The sequence below is a fragment of the Haliotis rufescens genome, unplaced genomic scaffold (genome assembly GCF_023055435.1).
Source record: "Haliotis rufescens isolate VD_foot unplaced genomic scaffold, xgHalRufe1.0.p SCAF_1, whole genome shotgun sequence".
NCBI lineage: Eukaryota > Metazoa > Mollusca > Gastropoda > Lepetellida > Haliotidae > Haliotis > Haliotis rufescens.
This window is the reverse complement of record NW_025963779.1, coordinates 64,014,314-64,035,615: the sequence shown is the minus strand read 5'-3', so window position 1 is coordinate 64,035,615 and position 21,302 is coordinate 64,014,314. Positions and strand designations below refer to the sequence as shown.

At 40.0% G+C, this 21,302-nt stretch overlaps 1 protein-coding gene across 2 annotated transcripts; it reads left to right on the top strand.

The window, feature by feature from the left end:
• Positions 1 to 482: 482 nt before the first annotated feature.
• Positions 483 to 11,294, top strand: LOC124142411 (ankyrin-1-like). 2 transcript variants are annotated; one of them, XM_046510867.2, is made up of 2 exons: positions 483 to 656; positions 9,041 to 11,294. In XM_046510867.2, the coding sequence occupies exon 2, from the start codon at positions 9,118 to 9,120 to the stop codon at positions 10,459 to 10,461; it is 1,344 nt and encodes a 447-aa protein (XP_046366823.1). In that variant the 5' UTR covers positions 483 to 656; positions 9,041 to 9,117; the 3' UTR covers positions 10,462 to 11,294. The 2 variants fall into 2 exon arrangements, with proteins under 2 accessions (XP_046366823.1, XP_046366822.1); XM_046510866.2 differs by lacking the exon at positions 483 to 656 and adding an exon at positions 3,603 to 4,005.
• Positions 11,295 to 21,302: the final 10,008 nt, after the last annotated feature.

Here is a 21,302-nt window from a genome sequence, read left to right as displayed (position 1 = left end):
TATTTGTATTATCCTTTAGATGTTCGAATATATTATGTATATCATTATGTTACATCATAATGCCAATTACTATGTTCATGTTAAAGTATTAAAAATGGAGGTCCCGTTTTCGCCCGACAATTAGTAGCCGTTTTCGACAAATGAGGTGCCGTTTTCGCCCGAGAAATCGGTGACGTTTTGCTGAGGTGCCGTTTTAGCCTGCACCCTAAAGGATTTAGATAACTCTTTGGTTTTGAAAAACAAAAACAACAGATAAACATATAACCTTTTTCAGGGCGCTATATTTCCAATAATCCCCGTCAGCATGTTTTCAAAACCTCCAAGCAATTGATAACGAACGAAACTGTAAAGAGTTCTGTATTGTAAATATCAACTCGCAACGGAGCTTGGCGCACGTGCAAAAGCACAAGAGAACGTTTTCCCCGTGCAACACGCAAAGACGACTCGCACACTGTAAATACAAGCCTCAAAGAGTTCGAGTTTATTTTCCAAATAATTTCCACAAGAGAATGTTGTCAAAGTCTAAAGGTAGGGATGTGTTTGAAGTAGGGAAATATCCTCGGAACGCTCCATTCTCCACAACTAATGCCTCGGCCCCTGTGCGTTCTCGGGTCCACCGTTGTTGAGGGATGAAGCGACATGATGATGCAGGCCATGTAAGTTGAGGACGTTATACCAAACACAGGTACTGTCTCACAAAACAAACATCACCCACAGGGATAATCGGGGATTTGACTACAACTTCTTATTAGACATCAACATCTACATCTACAGAAGGTGAAGTTCCAAGTTAGATTGATCTAACCCGTGAAGATCCAGGGTAGAATAGGTCGTCAGTAACCCACGTTTGCCGTTAAAGGCGACTATGCTTGTCGTAAGAGGCGACTAACGGAATCGGGTGGTCAGGCTCGCTGACTAAAAGGTTGATGCATGTCATCGTATTCCAATTGCGTGGATCGATGCTCATGATGTCAATCAGTGGATTGTCTGGTCCAGACTCGATTATATACAGACCGCCGCCATATAGCTGGAATATTGCTGAGTGCGACGTTAAACAAAAAACAAACAAACTATAAACAAATTGATCTTCAGCTACTCGGCATAATTGACTAAGAGGCGACTAAGGGGATCGGGTGATCATGCTCGATACGCTTGTCATTGTATCCCAATGGCGTAGATCGATGCTCATGATGTCAATCACTGGATTGTGTGGTCCAGACTCGATTGTTTACTGGCCGCCGTCATATAGCAGCAAAATAGCGATGAGTGTGGCGTTAAACAACACACAAACATCTACATCTCGCTGAACTGCTAATCCTTTGTCAGCTCAGCCTGATGGACCTGGGGAAGTGATGCTGGATCCACGCTGGATCCATTGATATCGGGCTCACAGTCATGTTGGTATATTTGGTTTCTGACCTAAACCAGATAGCGATTGTTTTTCAGCTCACCAAGATTTAAAATTCAAGATGGGTTTTGTCGTCGTGTGTTGACCGTACGTTCATGTCAGATGAAACTGTACGGGTGGCCCAAATAATGCTGCTTAAAGAATTCCGATCTGATATGTTTCCCACGGAAGTGGTAATTTAAAACGCCCCATAGCGCTACGTTGAGTTGCTTATCCACATAACTTGACACGCCAACTAACTGACATTCTGTCCAAAGTGGCCTCAAAATAGGTCAATGTTTGTATGTTAATATATTCAGTGACAATTTTAACTCTTGTTACTGCGACCTCTCTACGTTTTCATGCGACGATAAACGATGCGTTTTTTCTTGTATCCATACATGACGGCATATTTGCTAAAATAAATTACTACTCGTTTTATGATCTCCCACAGCGTTTTGGTCAGTAAAATATCTCAAACTGTGTTGTAATTAAGAGTTTTAAGTTCACTTCTGAAAATAGCTTTTCGTTTTGAGCCGTTTTTTAAAATATTTATAGTCAAGAATTCACGTAAATATGCGTATCGCGATACGTATCGTATCATGACCTTGGTGTATCGTTTCACCCGAGGCCGTCCTCTGGAACCTCCATGCTATTAGGAGGTCCCTCTGACGATAAATACCATGGATTCATTCGCTACTATCTATAACCTTTAACCCGGTGAACCGATATTGACCAAGCCAGCATAAGGTCGGGATAAATAGAACCTAGCATCAACCTATCCAACTAATTCTGAAGGCAGAATGTCTATCGCAGACGAAATCCACAGAACACGTTCCCTGATCATGAAAGGGTGCGATTTGATAAATTAGTGATTTTTTTTTCGAAAAAACTTCAAATATATAAAGGATTTTTCAAACGTTGAAAGGGTACCAAATACGAAATACTATTGCGTCCCGCGTACCACACTGATGAGTCCCGAATACCCTCTAAAAAGACCCTCGAATCCCGCGTACCAAAAGGGGGCTAATCAGCAGCCTCAGTTTTAACCGGAACAAGTCATCGTTACCACATGCCGTATCGGACCGCCATTGGTTCATTGCCGTTTTAATCATGCCGATTCTGTGAGCTGATATGACGCCAGTATTGGCCCAAGTATGTCTTGTTAGCTGGGTGTAGAGATTCTAGATATTTATGTTATACAAGCTTCTTATCAGACATTGTCACATGCGTCGGAGGGTATAGGGTCGCTGCCTAAGCTGTCATGGCGGCCATATTGAAAATCGGTTTTGAACCTCTTGAACAAATTCAGGTGTCATCATTGGTGGGAACATGCATGCTCAACTTCTGAGATGACCGCAACAACCAAAGAGGGTGAGTGAGTTGGGTTTAACGCCGCTTTTAACAGTAATCCATTTATATCACGGCTTGTCAGCTTAATGTGGGAGGAATGCCCGAAGTGATGCAGGTCTCAGACGTTTACCACTTCGGCGAAACCCACGAGCACGGGTATGGTGCTCACAAACCTACAAACATAATCGGGTCGAACCGGGATTCGAACCCACAATCATAGGTTTCTGGCGTGCCCAAGGGACGCAACTCTGAACAGCGAATCGCGGCGCCTTAGACGACTAGGCCACCCGTGCCCCCTCAACAACCAAAGCGGCCGCAGAGGACAGAATGTAAGTTCTCTTGACTTTCAGTCAGTGAGGTCAAAGGTCGTCCTCCTCCCCCCCCCCCCCCCCCCCCCCCCCCCCACACACACACACACACACTCACTCCAATTTATGTATGTTACATGTGAGATGAGCTGTACAGTCAACTACGTTTATAACGAACACGCTTATAACGAACTTACTCCCCCTCTAAAATTTGCTGTAGTTATGTTGTATATATGTTTATAACGAACTACGGTTATAACGAACTAAAATTAGTGATCCCTTTGGGTTCGTTATAACCGAAGTTTATATAGGCTGATTAATTACAGAATGTACCTAGGAAATAGAACAGCCTCCGATTCATCATGACAGTGTCTGACACAACCCACATAACATACATATCCAACATCTCTTTCAACGGAACTACGTAGGTTTAACGTGTTCACTTAGAATTTGATATGTTTTATGATGACAACATTTAGTGCAGTATAAAGCAATCTCCCCACGCCGTGCTGGCGGTGAAGGGTTAACGCGCAATACTACATGCCAAATTGAAATAATTGTACGTGGGTAAAGAGAAGTGGGTGTTTCCTAATTGCTTAAACCAACAGCATACAAACCAACTTAATTAACATTATATCCAGGAGGTAATCGACGGAAGGCGAACAAAGACCCATGTAAACTGGTGCTATTATTTCTATGCGGCCCCATCGCCACTCAAGGTCAACATGACCCATCATCACTGTCGGCACACACCGAGCATCATAGTGTGGAACTTCATTCACGGAGCCTTGCGATTTGCTGACTATTGCGCAAGGAGTCGCCTCGTCCCGGAATAACCCGAGCTTGTCACGAATGAAGATGCCATTGAAAACACGTCATCACTCGTGTCTCTCCGTCAGGCCCGTGATTATAGGACATCTGTGTGTTGTGTGTCTGGCATGCCAGTGCTTTCCTTCGGTACGTATTAACAGTCACAAATGTTCGGTGAGATATACTGTAGGTTATGCCCGCATTATCGACGTCAGCAGGGGTGACTGCCAACGTGGCACTTTGACCCTGGTAGTGATTACAAATATGACTGCAGTTCAGCATTACTGCTTTACGGAAACGGACGAAAGGAGCCGATCTGCCGATGTCGGCTTCAGAAAGAAACTATTTCCCTATGTTCATCACTATACAATGAGTGACATAATATTTCAGGGGACAGATGAGAGACGGGATTCAGTTATTTGAAAGAGTTTAATCTGAATGTCGTCAGCTGTACGGTATACGTGAGAAATCGATATACGTTTGGACGAGTGCCACATCTTTAATGTCCAGACAGACATGTTTGTAAACAAACTGTAGTGTAAGGAGAGCTATGAAAATGAAACCGTATTTATGTAAGTTTATTTTTGAAAATATGTACATTTTGAGTTATTTTGGTATGTTTATGGTGATGCACCCGAAGTTAAGTAATTAATTATAGAGGGAAGAGCTATTGTCCACATTGATCCTATATCCACTTTAACGCCAGCATCTAACTATGTAGCCACATGGCGCTTAATGCACGCTCACAAAGTGAGGATCGTTTCAATGCCGGGGAACCAGGGCAGCGGTTGCGTAATGCGTGCAGTGTAATGTATAGGTGTCTGTCTGGGGAGGGTCGGTGGGCCGAATGTGTTCGGATGTATCCGCGTATGCTGACAAACTTCGGTCGGAGGAATACAACATCATCACTACCAGCTAGTGTCATAGTACTATCTTTTCATATACATGTAGTACAACCGCGGAAGGAGACATCACAATGAGCTGATCATACTTATCAGTGTGGGAAATCGAATCCGGGCTTTGGCGTGACGAGCTAACGCTTTAACCACTTAAGATACAGATATTGACCCATGTAGGGAATCGAACCCGGGTCTTCAACGTGATCGGCCCTGTTTACGACACAGAGCCCCCATACACTGTGGACATCGATGGGGGTGAGCAATGTGCGAATTAAGTCAGCATGATGTTACGATTGGTATTAGGTGCACCCATTAGGAACACGTACAGTATAAGCCATTTTAAGAATATTAAGTCAGCTGTGCCGGAAAATATTATAAAGGAATACTTGACATGCTCCAACACCTTAATACAGTCAAGTCTCGTTGATCCGTTACTCGTTTATCCGACAATCGGCTTTATCTGACACAAATGATGGGAACCGATTAAATCCGTGAATGGATTATTTATTTGAGTGTCACGCATAAAATACAGATTAATAGCCATATAGATGAAATACATCATATTTTTTATGCAAGGCCTGGGCAGGCCGAGGAGACACTATTACTACAATACAATGATTCTATATTCAAAATTTTAATATATATATATATCACACATCAAAAACTATTTCATGTAATAGGTTACATACAGTTATTTAAAATGTGTTGACATAACGCTTTCTTCGAGAATACATATTAAAACACATTTGACCAAGATTGCTAAGAATGCCATTATTATTTAAAAGCCGCTGTATTTGCTCATCTAGAATGTTATTTATAAAAGAAGGGTTATTGAAAAAGTTTGGTAAAACAGATGGACGAATATCATGATAAAATGGGCACTGTAAAAGAAAATGGGTTTCGTCTTCAACACAATTAAGATTACAAAATTTACAAATGCGTTCTGCAGCGGGGATTGGTGGGTTAAAATATCTGCCCGTTTCTATTGCTAGTTGTGTGCCACTTCTAAATGAAGCTAAAATACTACGTTTGTAACGTGGGAGATTAACATAACATTCAGTAGGTAAACAAATCTTAAAAAGCCTGTAAGTTCTAAGTTTTGGCATTGATTGAATACGCTGATACCAGCTATTAAAATGTACCTCCTTGAGATGTGCAGATACTTTATGGACAATACACCCAGGTGATTTGTCAAGGGAGGTAATCAGTGGTACAAGATTAAAACCGTTAAAAACCTTGAGAAACTTATTTTCCCATCAGTGCTGAATCAGTACTATTTAGACGCGTTAATACGACAGTCTCGCACTCCGACTCCGACACACCTAATTTGCAACGAATTGCTGAAATCATTAATCCGTCTCGTTAATCCGACACAGTGATCAGCGTACTCCGTGGTCATCTGCCCGCGAGTACACAGCCCCGTGTTTTGATGCGAGACGAGTCGGCGAGTAGCTGCGTATTTAAACGGCTGCAGAGATAAACTTGCTTAACAATAAACAATTACTGTTTTAAATTAACAAAGCATGATTAATCACATTCTTCACTGATTTCCAGCTGTAGTTACGGCAATGGTATCAATCCAGATTTTTGCGAACCGGTACACTCGTTATTACTAAGGAGATGCATCAGTCCCTGACAACCACAGACAGATACCCTGAGTATCCTAAGTAGGTTAGGGGCATATATGCAAGTATATATTACTGATCAGTGTGTATGCAAGTATGTATTTCTGATCAGTGTATATGCAAGTATCTATTACTGATCAGTGTGTATGCAAGTATGTATTTCTGATCAGTGTATATGCAAGTATCTATTACTGATCAGTGTATATGCAAATATGTATTACTGATCAGTGTGTATGCAAGTATGTATTACTGATTAGTGTATATGCAAGTATTTATTACTGATCAGTGTATATGCAAGTATATATTACTGATCAGTGTGTATGAAAGTATGTATTTCTGATCAGTGTATATGCAAGTATCTATTACTGATCAGTATGTATGCAAGTATGTATTTCTGATCAGTGTATATGCAAGTATCTATTACTGATCAGTGTATATGCAAATATGTATTACTGATCAGTGTATATGCAAGTATGTATTACTGATTAGTGTATATGCAAGTATGTATTACTGATTAGTGTATATGCAAGTATATATTACTGATCAGTGTGTATGCAAGTATGTATTTCTGATCAGTGTATATGCAAGTATCTATTACTGATCAGTGTATGCAAGTATGTATTTCTGATCAGTGTATATGCAAGTATCTATTACTGATCAGTGTATATGCAAGTATGTATTACTGATCAGTGTATATGCAAGTATGTAGTACTGAAAAGTGTGTATGCAAGTATATATTACTGATCAGTGTATATGCAAGTATATATTACTGATCAGTGTATATGCAAGTATGTATTACTGATCAGTGTGTTTGCAAGTTTGTATTACTGATCAGTGTATATGCAAGTATCTATTACTGATCAGTGTATATGCAAGTATGTATTACTGAAAAGTGTGTATGCAAGTATATATTACTGATAAGTGTATATGCAAGTATATATTACTGAAAAGTGTGTATGCAAGTATATATTACTGATCAGTGTATATGCAAGTATGTATTACTGATCAGTGTGTATGCAAGTATGTATTACTGAAAAGTGTGTATGCAAGTATATATTACTGATCAGTGTATATGCAAGTATGTATTACTGATCAGTGTGTATGCAAGTATGTATTACTGAAAAGTGTGTATGCAAGTATATATTACTGATCAGTGTGTATGCAAGTATGTATTACTGATCAGTGTACGTGCAAGTATGTATTACTGATCAGTGTGTATGCAAGTATCTATTACTGATCAGTGTGTATGCAAGTATCTATTACTGATCAGTGTATATGCAAATATGTATTACTGATCAGTGTATATGCAAGAATGTATTACTGATCAGTGTATATGCAAGTTTATATTACTGATCAGTGTAAATGCAAGTATCTATTACTGATCAGTGTATATGCAAGTATTTATTACTGATCAGTGTATATACAAGTCATGTATAACCGATCAGTGTATATGCAAGTATGTTTTACTGATCAGTGTGTATGCAAGTATCTATTACTGATCAGTGTATATGCAAGTCGTGTTTTACTGATCAGTGTATATGCAAGTATGTATTACTGATTAGTGTATATGCAAGTATGTATTACTGATCAGTGTATATGCAAGTATGTATTACTGATCAGTGGATATGCAAGTATGTATTACTTATCAGTGTATATGCAAGTATGTATTACTGATAAGTGTATATGCAAGTATGTATTACTGATCAGTGTATATGCAAGTATGTATTACTTTGTGTACCCGTCTGACAAGTGTAAATTGTCACGGCTCCCATGGCCGAAATCTTCCCGAGGCAAGAGAGTTTACTGACTTTAAAAGTCCAGTTTCTACCCTTGCCGAACTAGGCTGGAATTCCTGGGCTCGATCGTAGCGCCACCAGTGGTTATTATGAGTTATGTCCCTTCTGAGCCTCTCCCATGGACCAATCCCATCCCATCACTTGCATTTCTTTCTAACAAAATAGCGGCGTCTAACATCGCGAAGTGCATCAAATCACGCGAGCACCTTGATTAAAAACATGCAAAGGTTTCGAAAATATCTGAGTTGGCGGTGCACATGCTTTGCAAATCCTGCAATCGACCGAAATGTGCACGACAGTTTACGAACCGGATTTCGATTTCGGTGCGCGATTTTGATTGGACTATGCATAGACTCGTTAGTCCAGCCAAACTGTAACTCCATAATATCAGCCTAGTTCGGCAAGGATGGAAACTGGACTTTTTAGTCAATTAACTCTCTTGCCTTGGGAAGATGATGGCCGAAAGCCACGAACACACACTGCCATTTAGGAAGTGGTCAAATGTAACAAATGTTATATTTGGGACAACACTTTCTTAGTTAAATACATATTCTCGGATTCGAACTCACAGTGAGGCATTTAATCGCCAGCACACAAAGTCAGCGATCCAGAAAGTACGTGATCTAGACTACCAGTTTTTCGGAATATCGTTTTTGTGGAAGCCTCGGTGGCCGAGTGGGTTAGATCACTGACATTGTGTGCGATGAGAAGTGTATTGAAAAGCCGGGAGATTATGTTCTGGAATCAACTTTTTCACCATCCCTCGTAATAACTTTCCCTTTGAGATTATGTATCAAGAATGAGTTGGAGATGCCAGGAACCATTAATCTGCTGAACTTGTCCATTTGTTTTCTCGTTCCAGCTCTGACGTCCGAAGATAGCTTCACTGTGTGGAAAACAGATTACGATTACGATAAGAAGTAATTAACCAAACTCAAAATGGATAGCAAGTTTTGTAGGCTAAACGAATATATCGAAGAAGAGGAAGAAGATCTCATGCTTGAATACATAAGAAAAACGGGGATCAAGGCAAGTGACTATAACAGTGATCTAGGTGAAACCTACCCGTTAGATTACGCTGCCACAATGGGAAACGTCAGCATATTTAACGCGCTTGTGGACCTAGGCTACTCTATAGAAGGAGAGGAAATTCATCCCATTTACGAGGCGTGCTCGAGGGGACACCTGGAACTGTTAGAAGCTCTTGTTGAAATCCACAACGTTGACCCTTCAAAACCAGATCCCTATGGATCAACCCCGTTGTCAGTTGCCGAAACCGAATGTCATTTGCACTTGGTGAAGTATTTGATAAATAAGGGCGTTTCAATACACGCAACATTCTCGGATATGGAGTTTGAGGACGTCACACCGCTTCACCACGCAGCCGTGTGTCCAGCGCCAGAGATATGTGAGTATTATATATCTCTAGGCGCCGATTTGGAAGCTAAGGATAAACATGGTGCCACACCGCTGTACATGGCAGCGGCCTGGGCCACTGAAGAAACGTGCCCCCTCCTCGTTGATGCTGGAGCATGTGTGGAGGCCCGGAACGTTGACGGCCAGACACCTTTCTTTGCGGCAGTCAAAGAGTTAGCTTCAAAACCATGGGAAAACAATATGTGCATCCTTCGATTGCTCTACTCCAAAGGTGCTGACCCTGAAGCGAAAAACAATGAAGGGAAAACACCTCTGTATCATGCCATGTCCTCCCACACTGTCGCCTATTACCTGATGGTGGAGCTGAATATTTCCCCAGGGGGAGATAATCCTGACGCTAAGGCACTTTTTCATCTGGCCGTTGAGTCAAAGAATATCAATGTTTTGAATCTTCTTGCCAGTCTGGGTCACGATCCAGGATTGATCGAGTGCCTTGATGACCACGAACATCCTCTACATAAGACATGTAAAGGGAAAGAGGCGATGCTGAAAATGAGAGAGATTGCAAGCAATCCAAGGACTTTACAAGAATTGTGCTGTTTTGTTGTGAGAGTCTCACTCGGAAAGGACTTGGCCAAAACTGTTGAATCTCTTCCCTTAGCTGAGAGTGTTAAGGCGTTTGTGAGGCTTTCACACATACCTAGTGTGGTTGAGTATGATTTTGATGACCAAAAAGATGATGAAGACAATGCAAGTAATGAGGACGAAGAAGAAGAAGGAGAGGATGAAGAAGAGGAAGGAGAGGACGAAGAAGAGGAAGGAGAGGACGAAGACGAGGAAGGAGAGGACGAAGAAGAAAACGAAGCGGATAGTGGGGAAAATGATGATGAAGATGGTTCTGATTAACGCGAGAAAAGAGACGACATGGTAAAAGAACGTGAGCACAATGAAGAAGGAAACGATAACGAGAAATAGTCAAACAATGCTCACAATGAAAAACAATAGTTTTCTAGTAATACTAGCAATACTAGTCATGACCATAGAACAACACTGTCCACCGTTGACTTACTTGTATATTCTACGCTTGGTTTAAGAATGTCTGTTTGACGAATGTGTTTGTCAAGGTGCACGGTAACTCAAGCTACACCAGGGGGCGGTCAGGTAGCCTTGTGGTTAAAGCGTTCGCTCGTCACGCCGAAAATCCGGGTTCGATTCCCGACATAGATACAATATATGAAGCCCATTTCTGGTGTCCCCCGCCGTAATGTTGCTGGAATATTGCTAAAAGCGGCGTAAAACCATACTCACTCACTCACTCACTCACTCACTCAAGCTACACTATGAAGCTGCTGACAATTGTGTCTCTGAAGGGACCATGTGATTAAATCACTCGAAGTATAAGGAAGCGTGAGCATTACTTCAATGTATGTGAACTGGAAACTTTGATATTTAGAAGACCTAAATAAGGATGTTTTGAAAATTAAATTGCTGCAATTAATCAGAACAGTACTGTTTTGACATTTATCCGTTTCAGTCATGAAATGATTGAATATTTAGTACTTTGAATAAATCATTTCAGTAGTGCAGTTGCGTCAGTGTAAAATAATTTAATTTAACTGTTATTAGGAATGCAAGTGATTTAGGGATATACATTGAATGAAAAATTATCTGTTTAATTTGTGGTAGCGTTCACGCATCCGATGAGTGTATTGGTCTCTAAATAAACAGGCAATATGCAATCTTTTTTTTTATTATTTTCAATATTTTTCGGTGGTTCAAGTATGGCATATACTAGTTTTCATGGTGATTACAGATAGCAAATATTTTCGTTATGATGGACATAAATATTCTTAAAAGAGGATACATGCAATTTCTACCTCTTTACTGTTTCTTAACTTAAGATTTTTTGAGTAATATTGACTGGGCCCTTTGTTTTTTGTCAAAACAAATTATAACAATATAGGATTTTAAACCTTTCCTCTCAAGTATCTAACATTTATCGTCTTATTGTAGCTTTCTTAACGCCTTCATATATTTTCTATTTTGTATCTATAGAATATTTATCAATGAGGTCTTGTAAGGTGTAGAATATACCCTTTTCATTTGACAAGTAACAAAACAACTCCTTTTGTCATAGCAATGGTTTTCAAAGTCTCTATTATACCATATAGATTGTACTTACACTTCTGACGCTTTATCAATTTCCTCTTTACACTATGATTTCAGCCGTGACCATGAATGTAGAAAGTCCTTCCAAAACGGTCTTTATCACCAGTTTATTTTATCTCGATGCCAAATCAAATTATATTTGTTGAAAAGATTGAGCAATAATGGTTTCTTTTATTCTTGGTATCTTGATATCCCCCATCTTTTGAAATATCCGCAACAACATCTTATTTTATCTTATCTGGTTTACTTTTTAAAATAAATTTAAAGCATAACATTTAAATCAATCTGCTTGCTCCATCAATCCGGTTACTCCACCTATATTTTGATTCCAACTTTGTAGTCGCCAAATTTGTAAATAAAGCGAGAAAACTCTTTCCATATCCAATAGAAATCTCAGCGTTAAGCAGAGTCGATTGTACAATTCCGACTATATCATGAGCATGTGTTTGTGAATCACTATCAAATAGTAATGACACCAGGTGTTTGCAAACGATGAGCGTATCCTGCCCCACCCGTGGCACCCGTCACAAACACATGCAAAGGCAAGTCAGTTGTTTACCTGACAAAATATGGGAACATATGGTTCAAGTCAAAATAGGGAATTGCATTGGACATACTTTTTTGTCACTGATGCGTCAAATTTGGAAATGTCCTCCACATGGCTACTATGGCTACTTACATTTTGAAAGCTTTACTCAGGCCTTGAATGTTGTAACCTTGATCAAACAACTTCTGAGCAAGAGTCGTATGACGCTCTTTGAAATCTTGGTAGAAAGAGCATGCAAGGCCATCGAGCACCAAGAACAGCGCAAGAGGATGGCTGGAAAAGACTTGTCCGGATCTCACCGTTGGGCAAATGAAATTTAATGATTCTTTGTTGATGGGAAAAATATTTGACGTGTGCTTTCAAGCAATAGTAAGGACACTGTCGTCGTGGTGCTCACTGTGTGCCCATGGGGGTGCCTACTTCTTGCCTAAATGTCCTATCCCCAAGTTTCAGCCTGTGACTACAATTACTTTGTAGAAACATCATATACACCTGTAATATTGCTCGACTTCTTATTCTCTAAGCATTATCGCTCAAAACCAAAGCTACACACTAACTGGTATTTACGACCATATTTTACACATTGATTATATCTATTAGCAGTAAACAACACTTTTATACAGCCAATGTTTGTTTGCAAATTACATTTGTTGTTACTCCAATTTCATGTCAAATAGGTGTTGTTGTTACTCCAATTTAATGTCAAATAGATATACAGTAAGATTAACACTATACAACGGCTGCTGCAAGCACCTGTCTCGGAGGGATGTCATCTGTGGACAAACGTAAAAAATGATAATCATAAACAGTCACCTTCACCTTATATAGATCCCACTAACTATTCCTTTAAACGTTTTCCCGTGAATTGTCGGGAAATGAACACATTTATACAGATATGCAATTTGCAGTGTGGGTTGCATCAAACATTTTACCAACAGATGGTTTTGACAAATCAAATAAATGATAGGAATAGCCGAATATTAATTTTGCACATACAGGGAGCTGACACATTGTTGTTTGGATAAGTAAGTGATTGTCCAGCAAGAGTCCTGAGAATTTCTTGAGCTTTAGTCTTGCTGAAGCACATGTTGCATGTGGTGCCCCTGTTAACCCAGCAGTGAATGGGTACCCGGTAGGATTTGATGCTTATGTGACTGGTAACTTTCAAGTGCCTCACAGGCAAGTTTGGTCGTTTACTCCTCAGTAAGATGAGAATAACATTAATTGACCGGGGTAATAATATTGTGTAGCGCCCGCTGAGCAGCAATCCAAGTTGGAAGTACATGCGCTTTATAAATGCTATATATGATATACGAACACACGAATATTGGACTCATAATGGTATCATTTCAGTGTACATCGATGGCAAGTGTACTCGTGGTGACTGAAACTCTCAGAATTAAACACAGTAGAAAAACAACAATACTCCTCAATTAAGAGTGTGCAAAGTTTCAGGATGAGTTTAATGACGCTCAACTCTACACTAACAGTTAACGGTACAGTAAATGGACAAGGACCAGTCGTTGTTTACAGTCCAGTTATATGACCAATTCGATGCATTCTACGAAAAGTCACTCATCGAGTAAAATTACATGTTTAAAAATAAATCCATGAGCTAATTAGTCATTCTTTCAATGTACAAAACGTGGTTGGCAATAATTTTCATCTTACATTTATACAAGAACATTGCGCTGAGATGATGAAGAAATAAAACACAGCATCAGTTATAACATCCTTTTCACAACCAAAACTTTTAATTCCAATGTACGATTAAAGTTATGAATGTGATAACTTGCTCCTAATCAGCATTTCATAAACTGTGACCAGAAAGACGATCTCTTTTTCTTCAGCAGTCTGAAGCTTAAGTGTGTTTTTTCGAAAATACTATAGCTGGAAATGGTTTAGGATAGACACGAGTACAGTCATCTGTTCTTACATTCCCTAAATTCGTACCATTTTAGCATCGAATCAAAGCATATTTTGTCTATTCTCATTGTCTCAATGATAAAGAAAACAACGGCCATGAACGAAGTCTTCTGGCTTAGAGCTTACTGATCATACATAGCATGACCCTCCACAAAAGCATTCGGCTTTGTCTGTGGATTATCAAAGTAATGATGATAATGCAATCTAGATAAGATGAGAGAACGCGCTCTAAAATGTACAGTTTCGACTCAGACCTAAAGGTGAAATCGACTCCAGCACAAGCAACTTATGTTTGAATTGAAGTCAGGTAAGTACCTTAGGTCATCACCATGGAGTAGCCAGTCACGGAACTGGAATTTGATCTCATACATGCGTTTGATACCAGCTTTCTCAAATGCGTTTCTCATTACATGAGTTTGATACCAGCTTTCTCAAATGCGTTTCTCACGCCATCCGGTATGAGTTTGAGTGCATGATGAATTGCCTCCAATTCAGCCGTGAGTACTGACTGACCATCAGGCAGGCGAACTGCATGTGCTTGGGGTTTGGAGCTGTGGATATGGATCCCGTAACCAGCACTGTTGTTGATAGGATTCTTGGATCCATCATAGTATATATGGGTCCAGCTGTCCCATGTAGTTGGAATTTGAGTGATAGCTACTGATCGTAGTAGGGTTGGTTTTTCTTTTTAGTGACTGCTGATGTAAAATCAGTTTCAACTTTGGGAGTTTTGAAAGTCCAGGGAGAGTGTAACCCTTTGTTGTGGCTTTCTGGAGGCTGAATGTCATCACAATTGTGACCTCGGATGAGTTCACGTACTAATATCCCAGATTGCTTCGGTAAGGGATTTTTTCGAACTAGGGCTTCATCTCGTGTGTTTTTGTCCTGCCATACCCTTTTAACCAAAGGGTTTGAAGTTAGTCCACAGAAAGATAATATTGCCTGCTCTCTTCTTAGTTTCAGTGGGAGTTCTCCCGTTTCTACTTGTAGTGCTTCTAGTGAAGTGCCTGTTGCTGCGCTTCTGGCCAGCATTGGGGCTTTGTATTATATTCTGTCGAGGCGGCTCAAGACAGCATTTGATGCTGAGTGAAAGACCTCACAACCATAGTCTATTTTTTATCTGATAAGTGATGTGTAGAGGTCCAGCTGAGTGTCCCTCGATGTGCCCCAAGATGTGCCTGAAATTGCCCGTAATACGTTCAGGTCTTTTTGACATCTGTTTTTCCACATATTCTATATGTTTGCGCCAAGTGAGGTGTTGATCAAGGATCACCCCAAGAGATATTGCGGAGTTTTCGAATTTGATTGATTTGCATTTTATGGAAACACGGGGTATCATAGAATTTATCCCCCAGCGTTTGAATAGAACTGCAACAGTTTTTTCACTTGAAAGGGTAAATCCCCATTTATTGCGCCATTGATCTACTCCATCCAGGGCTGACTGGAGTTTTTTTCGGATTTGTGAAATATCTCTGAGCTTTGCCCATATTGCCCATCATCAGCGAATTTAGAAGTTTTGGTTGGAGAGTTGACATGATCAAAAAGATCATTGATCATGATGTTAAACGGGGTTGGGTTTATAATGCTGCCTTGTGGCGTGCCATTGTCCAGTGACATAGGATCAGACTGATTCTTCCCTATTTTAACCGATGGCGACCTGTGTTCCCTTCCCTTTGTAAGGAGTCTGTCATGCCATACCATGTGGAAGGCTTTGCTGAAGTCCAGAAATACTGCGGCTAGGTATTATCTGTTTATTGAGCCTTTTTATTTCATTTTTCAGTCTTAGAATATGATCTAGACACGAGTGTCCCTTCCTGAAGCTGCTTTGGTCAGGTTTGATATGGTTGCCAGTTTCAAGGTGATGCACGAGCCTTTTCGTAACCATGGCTTCCATAGCTTTGCACATGTTTGAGGTGAGTGAGATCGGTCAATAAGAGTTGGGGAGGGCTCCGTTCCCTTGCTTTAGAAGCGGAATAACTACAGTATGTTTCCAGGCTTTTGGGACTTCTCCTTTGGACCATGTCTTGTTATACAACTCAGTGAGTAAGCTTTTGGTTTGATCAGGTAGGTTTTTCAATATCTCGTAACTGGTTGTGTCAAGACCAGGTGCTGTGCCTTTTCTATGTTATATCACATCATCAAACTCTGTCACAGTAAATGGTATATTGTATACCAGATGCTTGCTTTGCGGCTATTTTGATATCTTAAGCATAAGCCTTTTTTCCTGTCTGAATTCTTTGCTGCTATTTCTGTTGCTGCTGACAGATGAGAAGTGCTCGGCTAGAATGTTGGCCTTTTCTTTGACTGTGTGGGCGTTGGCTAATTTGGGAGTTTTTGTTGGTTTACACTTACCCCTGATTGCATGTGTTTTGCTCCAGACTGTGTTAGCATTTGTTTTTTCATTAAGAGATTTGCAGAAGGTCTGCGATGACACTTTTTTAGAATCGTCCATGAGCTGTCTTACTTTTGTCCTGGCAGCTCAGACTTTTGTACCTATTTAGGGCTTTCTTTCTCAGTCTCCTAGCTTTTGCTATTTCCCTGTTCCACCATGGTACCAGAGTTTTGCCAGTTTTGTGTTTTTTTAGTTGATTTTTCAGCTGCAGCAATAATTGCTGAGGTGAGATTTTGGCCAAAAAGATCAGGATTGTCCGAGGCAATTTCAGAGGATTTGAATGATATACATTTCTTCTTTAATTTAGGCCAAACAGCCTTTGCACAGTCCCATGTGGGCTGAGGATTGGGCTGTTCCTCTAATTGTGGTGGGCTACCTATGTAGGTGAGTATTGCCATTGGCAATGTGCCGCGAGGTTGTTGGTGGCAATTGTGTGATCAATTGAACTCCACGTGTTGTGGACTTGGTCATAACGTGTGTGACTGCCGTTGTTCAGAGTTATGAGATTGTCGTCCTCAACCCATTTTCTATCATTTTGCGTTATTTGCACGACTCATTCCTGTCGTCCCATAGAGGGTTGTGGGCATTAAAGTCACCAAGGATTATCCCATTTTTGCCTACTATTTCAGCTAGTCTTGTTAGCCCTTCCATGTTCGTTTCATGGGTAACCCTGTGGTATAGTAGTTAGATGTTGCTTCGTAGAACAGATGTTGAAACAATTCCTTTCTTGGCTTGAGGTGGATGGTTGGAGGCATAGTGTATGTTTTGATCTGTGTGGGTAGGTTTCCGATAAAAAATGGTCTGGAGTCATACATACACTATGCCTCCAACCATCCACCTCAAGTCAAGAAAGGAATTGTTTCAACCCTAGTGAGACGAGCTCACAACATCTGTTTTACGAAGCAACATCTAACTACTGAAATAAGCCACCTCAAACAAGTATTTACACAGTATAACCTCTATCCTGAGCAACTAGTACAACAGACGATACAGAACATCACCAAGAAATCTCAGAAATCTCCCCGTCAACAGTCTGCACCCTTTGTGATCAGCCTCCCCTACTTTGGAACAGTTAGCCACAAAATCAAGAGACTCCTTAAGAAACAGGCCAACATTGATGTAGTTTTCAAGAGAAGTCATACAATTCAGAACACAATAAAAGCCACAGGGAAAGTACCATCCAGCCACAAGCTCGAACCATCAGGAGCCGTGTACCACATGCCGTGCAATTGAGGACAAGCTTACATTGGAGAAACATCTAGGCCCCTCAAAACCCGAATTACAGAACATCAAAGCTCAGTCTTCAAAGATATACCCTAAATCAGCTCTATCAGACCACACCCGTGACAATCCAAGCCACAGTATTCAGTGGGATAAAGTCAAAGCCCTCACCACCATCCTGAAAGACTTCAAAATCAGAAAACTACAAGAAGCCATTAACATCAAAAGACTCCAACCGTCAACCGTGACCAAGGATTTTACATTCCCCCGGGGCCCGTGAAGATTCCGGGTTAGAATAGGTCTTCAGCAACCAATGCTTGCCGTAAAAGGCGTCTATGCTTGTCGTAAAAGGCGACTAACGGGATCGGGTGGTCAGGCTCGCTGACTTTGTTGATACATGTCATCGATCCCAATTGCGTTGATCGATGCTTACGATGTTAATCACTGGATTGTCTGGTCCAGACTCGATTATTTTACAGACCGCCGTCAGATAGCTGGAATATTGCTGACTGCGGCGTTAAGCAAACAAACAAACAACATTCCCCCGGCGTACCATCAACTCATCAAAGACCCCAATCAGCCATAATCCTCTTGTTTATATTACTGGCTTCATCCTTTGTTTATGTCACTGGCTTCACCGATTGTTGTCATCACTACCCTCGTGTGTACATAACAGGCTTCTTCACTCCAGTATGACTGCAGAACAGGAAGGTGTTAGTTCTAGAATCTGTACTTTACAAAGAGAGTGTAATCCCAAATATAACATATGTTACATGTAGGTGTTAGATGTACATATTCAGATGAAAGGCGTAATTGTTTGTGCATAACACAACGTCAAAGGCTACAGTAATTCAATATTGGGCTACTATTAACATGCTAAAGTAACTGGAGGCAAGGGGTAGGTACACAGGAAATTAATGAATATCACAGATTCCTGGGATTGGTGAAATCAAATCAAGGGAATTTGGTCAAGAGTTTTAACTTGCACTCGAGGTACGAGTCGAGTCGAGTCGAGTCGAGACAAGCCATCCTGATATTTTGCCTCCAAAATTAATGATTTTTTTCAGTTTGGTTTTGTCCTGTAGTGAGATTGGTCCATACGGGCACTAAATGCCGAAAATTTAAACAGACTGAATACAGCTTTTATAAAACAGTAACACGACAGAACAGTCAACAGTAAAAGTTCTCAGTTTTCTTAACAAGTGAAGAAGTGATGAGCATTTATCATACACAGCATCCATATTTCGTGAAAAGTCAGTTTTATTCTACACGTTAATGATTAAAAAGTCATCACAACATTTAATAAATGCGCCAATATCTTCTTTTAAGTGTCTTCACTGTCGAAAAGTAGGCTGCTAATTGTGGCATCATCACCAAACTTCGCCGTTGACCATTTGTGAAAAGTGCTGGCACAATTATTGTCGTAAAGTATGAATAGTACTGTAGGTAGAACACAACCTTGGAGAACCCCAGTGTTGAATAATCCAGATAAGAGGTATATACTGTGATCTGTTGAGAAGAAAGCAGAAACTAAATCTAGTGAGATGGGGTTGACATTCAGATGAGTCAGCTTCTGTTTATTGGTGTTAAAAGCAGAGGAAAAATATGCAAACAGGGTTCGTGCATTACCTTTACCAGCCTTACTTTCTGCTTGTTCTTTGGGATACCATTTACAGATGTACTCCATAGTGGTCCGATGCCCCGACTGGACCTTTGTTGCTTGCTATGTAAGCATCTTTTCACGTTGCCATCTCATATATCTATCGTCTCTGAATTACGAGTAGCACAAGTTACATATTGCTCATAGTGACTCAAATGTACCCTTAACAGTACTACTATCAAAGTCACCCATTACAAATGAGGATCCAGAGATATTTTTTCCAATGGTTAAACGTATTCATAGATGTAATCTGCATCTTTCTTGTTGTTGGCACTTGGCGGGTTACAATCAAGAATGAATTATATTTGACATAACCCACGTCGCAGGTAATACGGTCTCAAAGACACAAACAGTAGTTCGATATGAGCTAAGCAGTGACTGCCTCGATGTAAAAAAAGGTTTTATATAATTTATTGCTTACATGAATTCATATACACATACATTCAAACCTCCACCAATGCACCAACTTGTGGTTTCACTTTTTCTATCAAGTTGTATGGGGCTTCCGGAAAATCCGGAAAGATCATGTGAACTGTCGTATATATTAGAGTTTAGCTACGTTTCACTAAAAAAATCGTTTATTAGAAAAAACCCGGAACCCTTTAATGTATAATGTCTGTTTCAAGAAGTCATCTCAACATGTCGTCATGAAACTTGAAGCCCAGGGGATATCATCAAATGTAAATATATATGACATTATGATAGTGTGACAAATGACGACAAGTACTTTACACTGTTTAAAGCACACATCCATCAACAAAGAATCGTTAGATTCCCAATGTGTATCTTGGTTGAATCAATGGGCAGAAAGCGATTGTTGGTACCCAGTGGAAGATAGCAGATTTTCTAAACTAGGATGTGGTCATTGCAAGGGTCGTTTGAAAGAGTTTAATAAAAGTTCTATTTATGTAAATGTTTCAGAGTTTACAGACGTGAGGACAGGATGTGCTAAGAGAACAGTTGGTGTGAACTGAAGTCGATTGAGCTATTCATTTTCCCTTTGTTTTTATTATTTTTCATGGGACATGGGACAATCTATTTTTTCGATAAAACCACAGGGGTCAACCCGTCCCTAGAATATCAAATGGTTGGACCCTAAGTGTTAATACACTCTTCAAGTGCTGTTTTATGTGTTGTTGGCAATGCACCTAAATGCAATCAGTGTGTCCTATCATTTATTTATTTACTGTTACGAGTGTGTACTTAACAATCTTTGACAATTACAAGTCGTTTCTCTGTGGGTGAGGCATCGAAATCGTTTGTACAGCACCGGGACAACTGTAAGTTAATGATGGGTTATTGATCAATCTACTCTAATATATCATTAGCAATGGTGGTTTGCCGACCTTTTTTAACAACTTGTTTTATTGTTGCCATTCAAATGAGGCAGGAGGAATGTAATGAACAATTACTGTTTTGTGGTTAATGAAGGCCTGATACACCCATTTCCAGGTTTTGAACCAAGTATTAATATTTTAACATGTCTTATAGTATTTAATTCTTGTAGAATATATGTTACTGTTCAGCCACTCCTTGTTTCTTACACAATCATTTCAGTGCTAAACAAGTGTGTTGGAATTGACTATTGATCATTCTGAGAGAAGGTTATATGTTTAAGCAATTAAATTCTAAAAAAAACGTGGAAAACATTGTTATCATTAAAATTAGACACATCATTATTTGCCCGAAGTTACCTGCAAAGTAATAAGCATTGATCCGACAATGAAGGTCTATACTATGACTTAACAAACACATGACGGTTTAATTGCTTTATAAAATTTAAATGTGATGGATGAACACAACAAAAGCGAGTATTTCTCATACCTAAACCT

What these genes read in the sequence shown, in the direction of transcription:
- LOC124142411 (XM_046510867.2), top strand. Translation starts at nt 9,118, where the DNA reads ATGGATAGCAAGTTTTGTAGGCTAAACGAATATATCGAAGAAGAGGAA.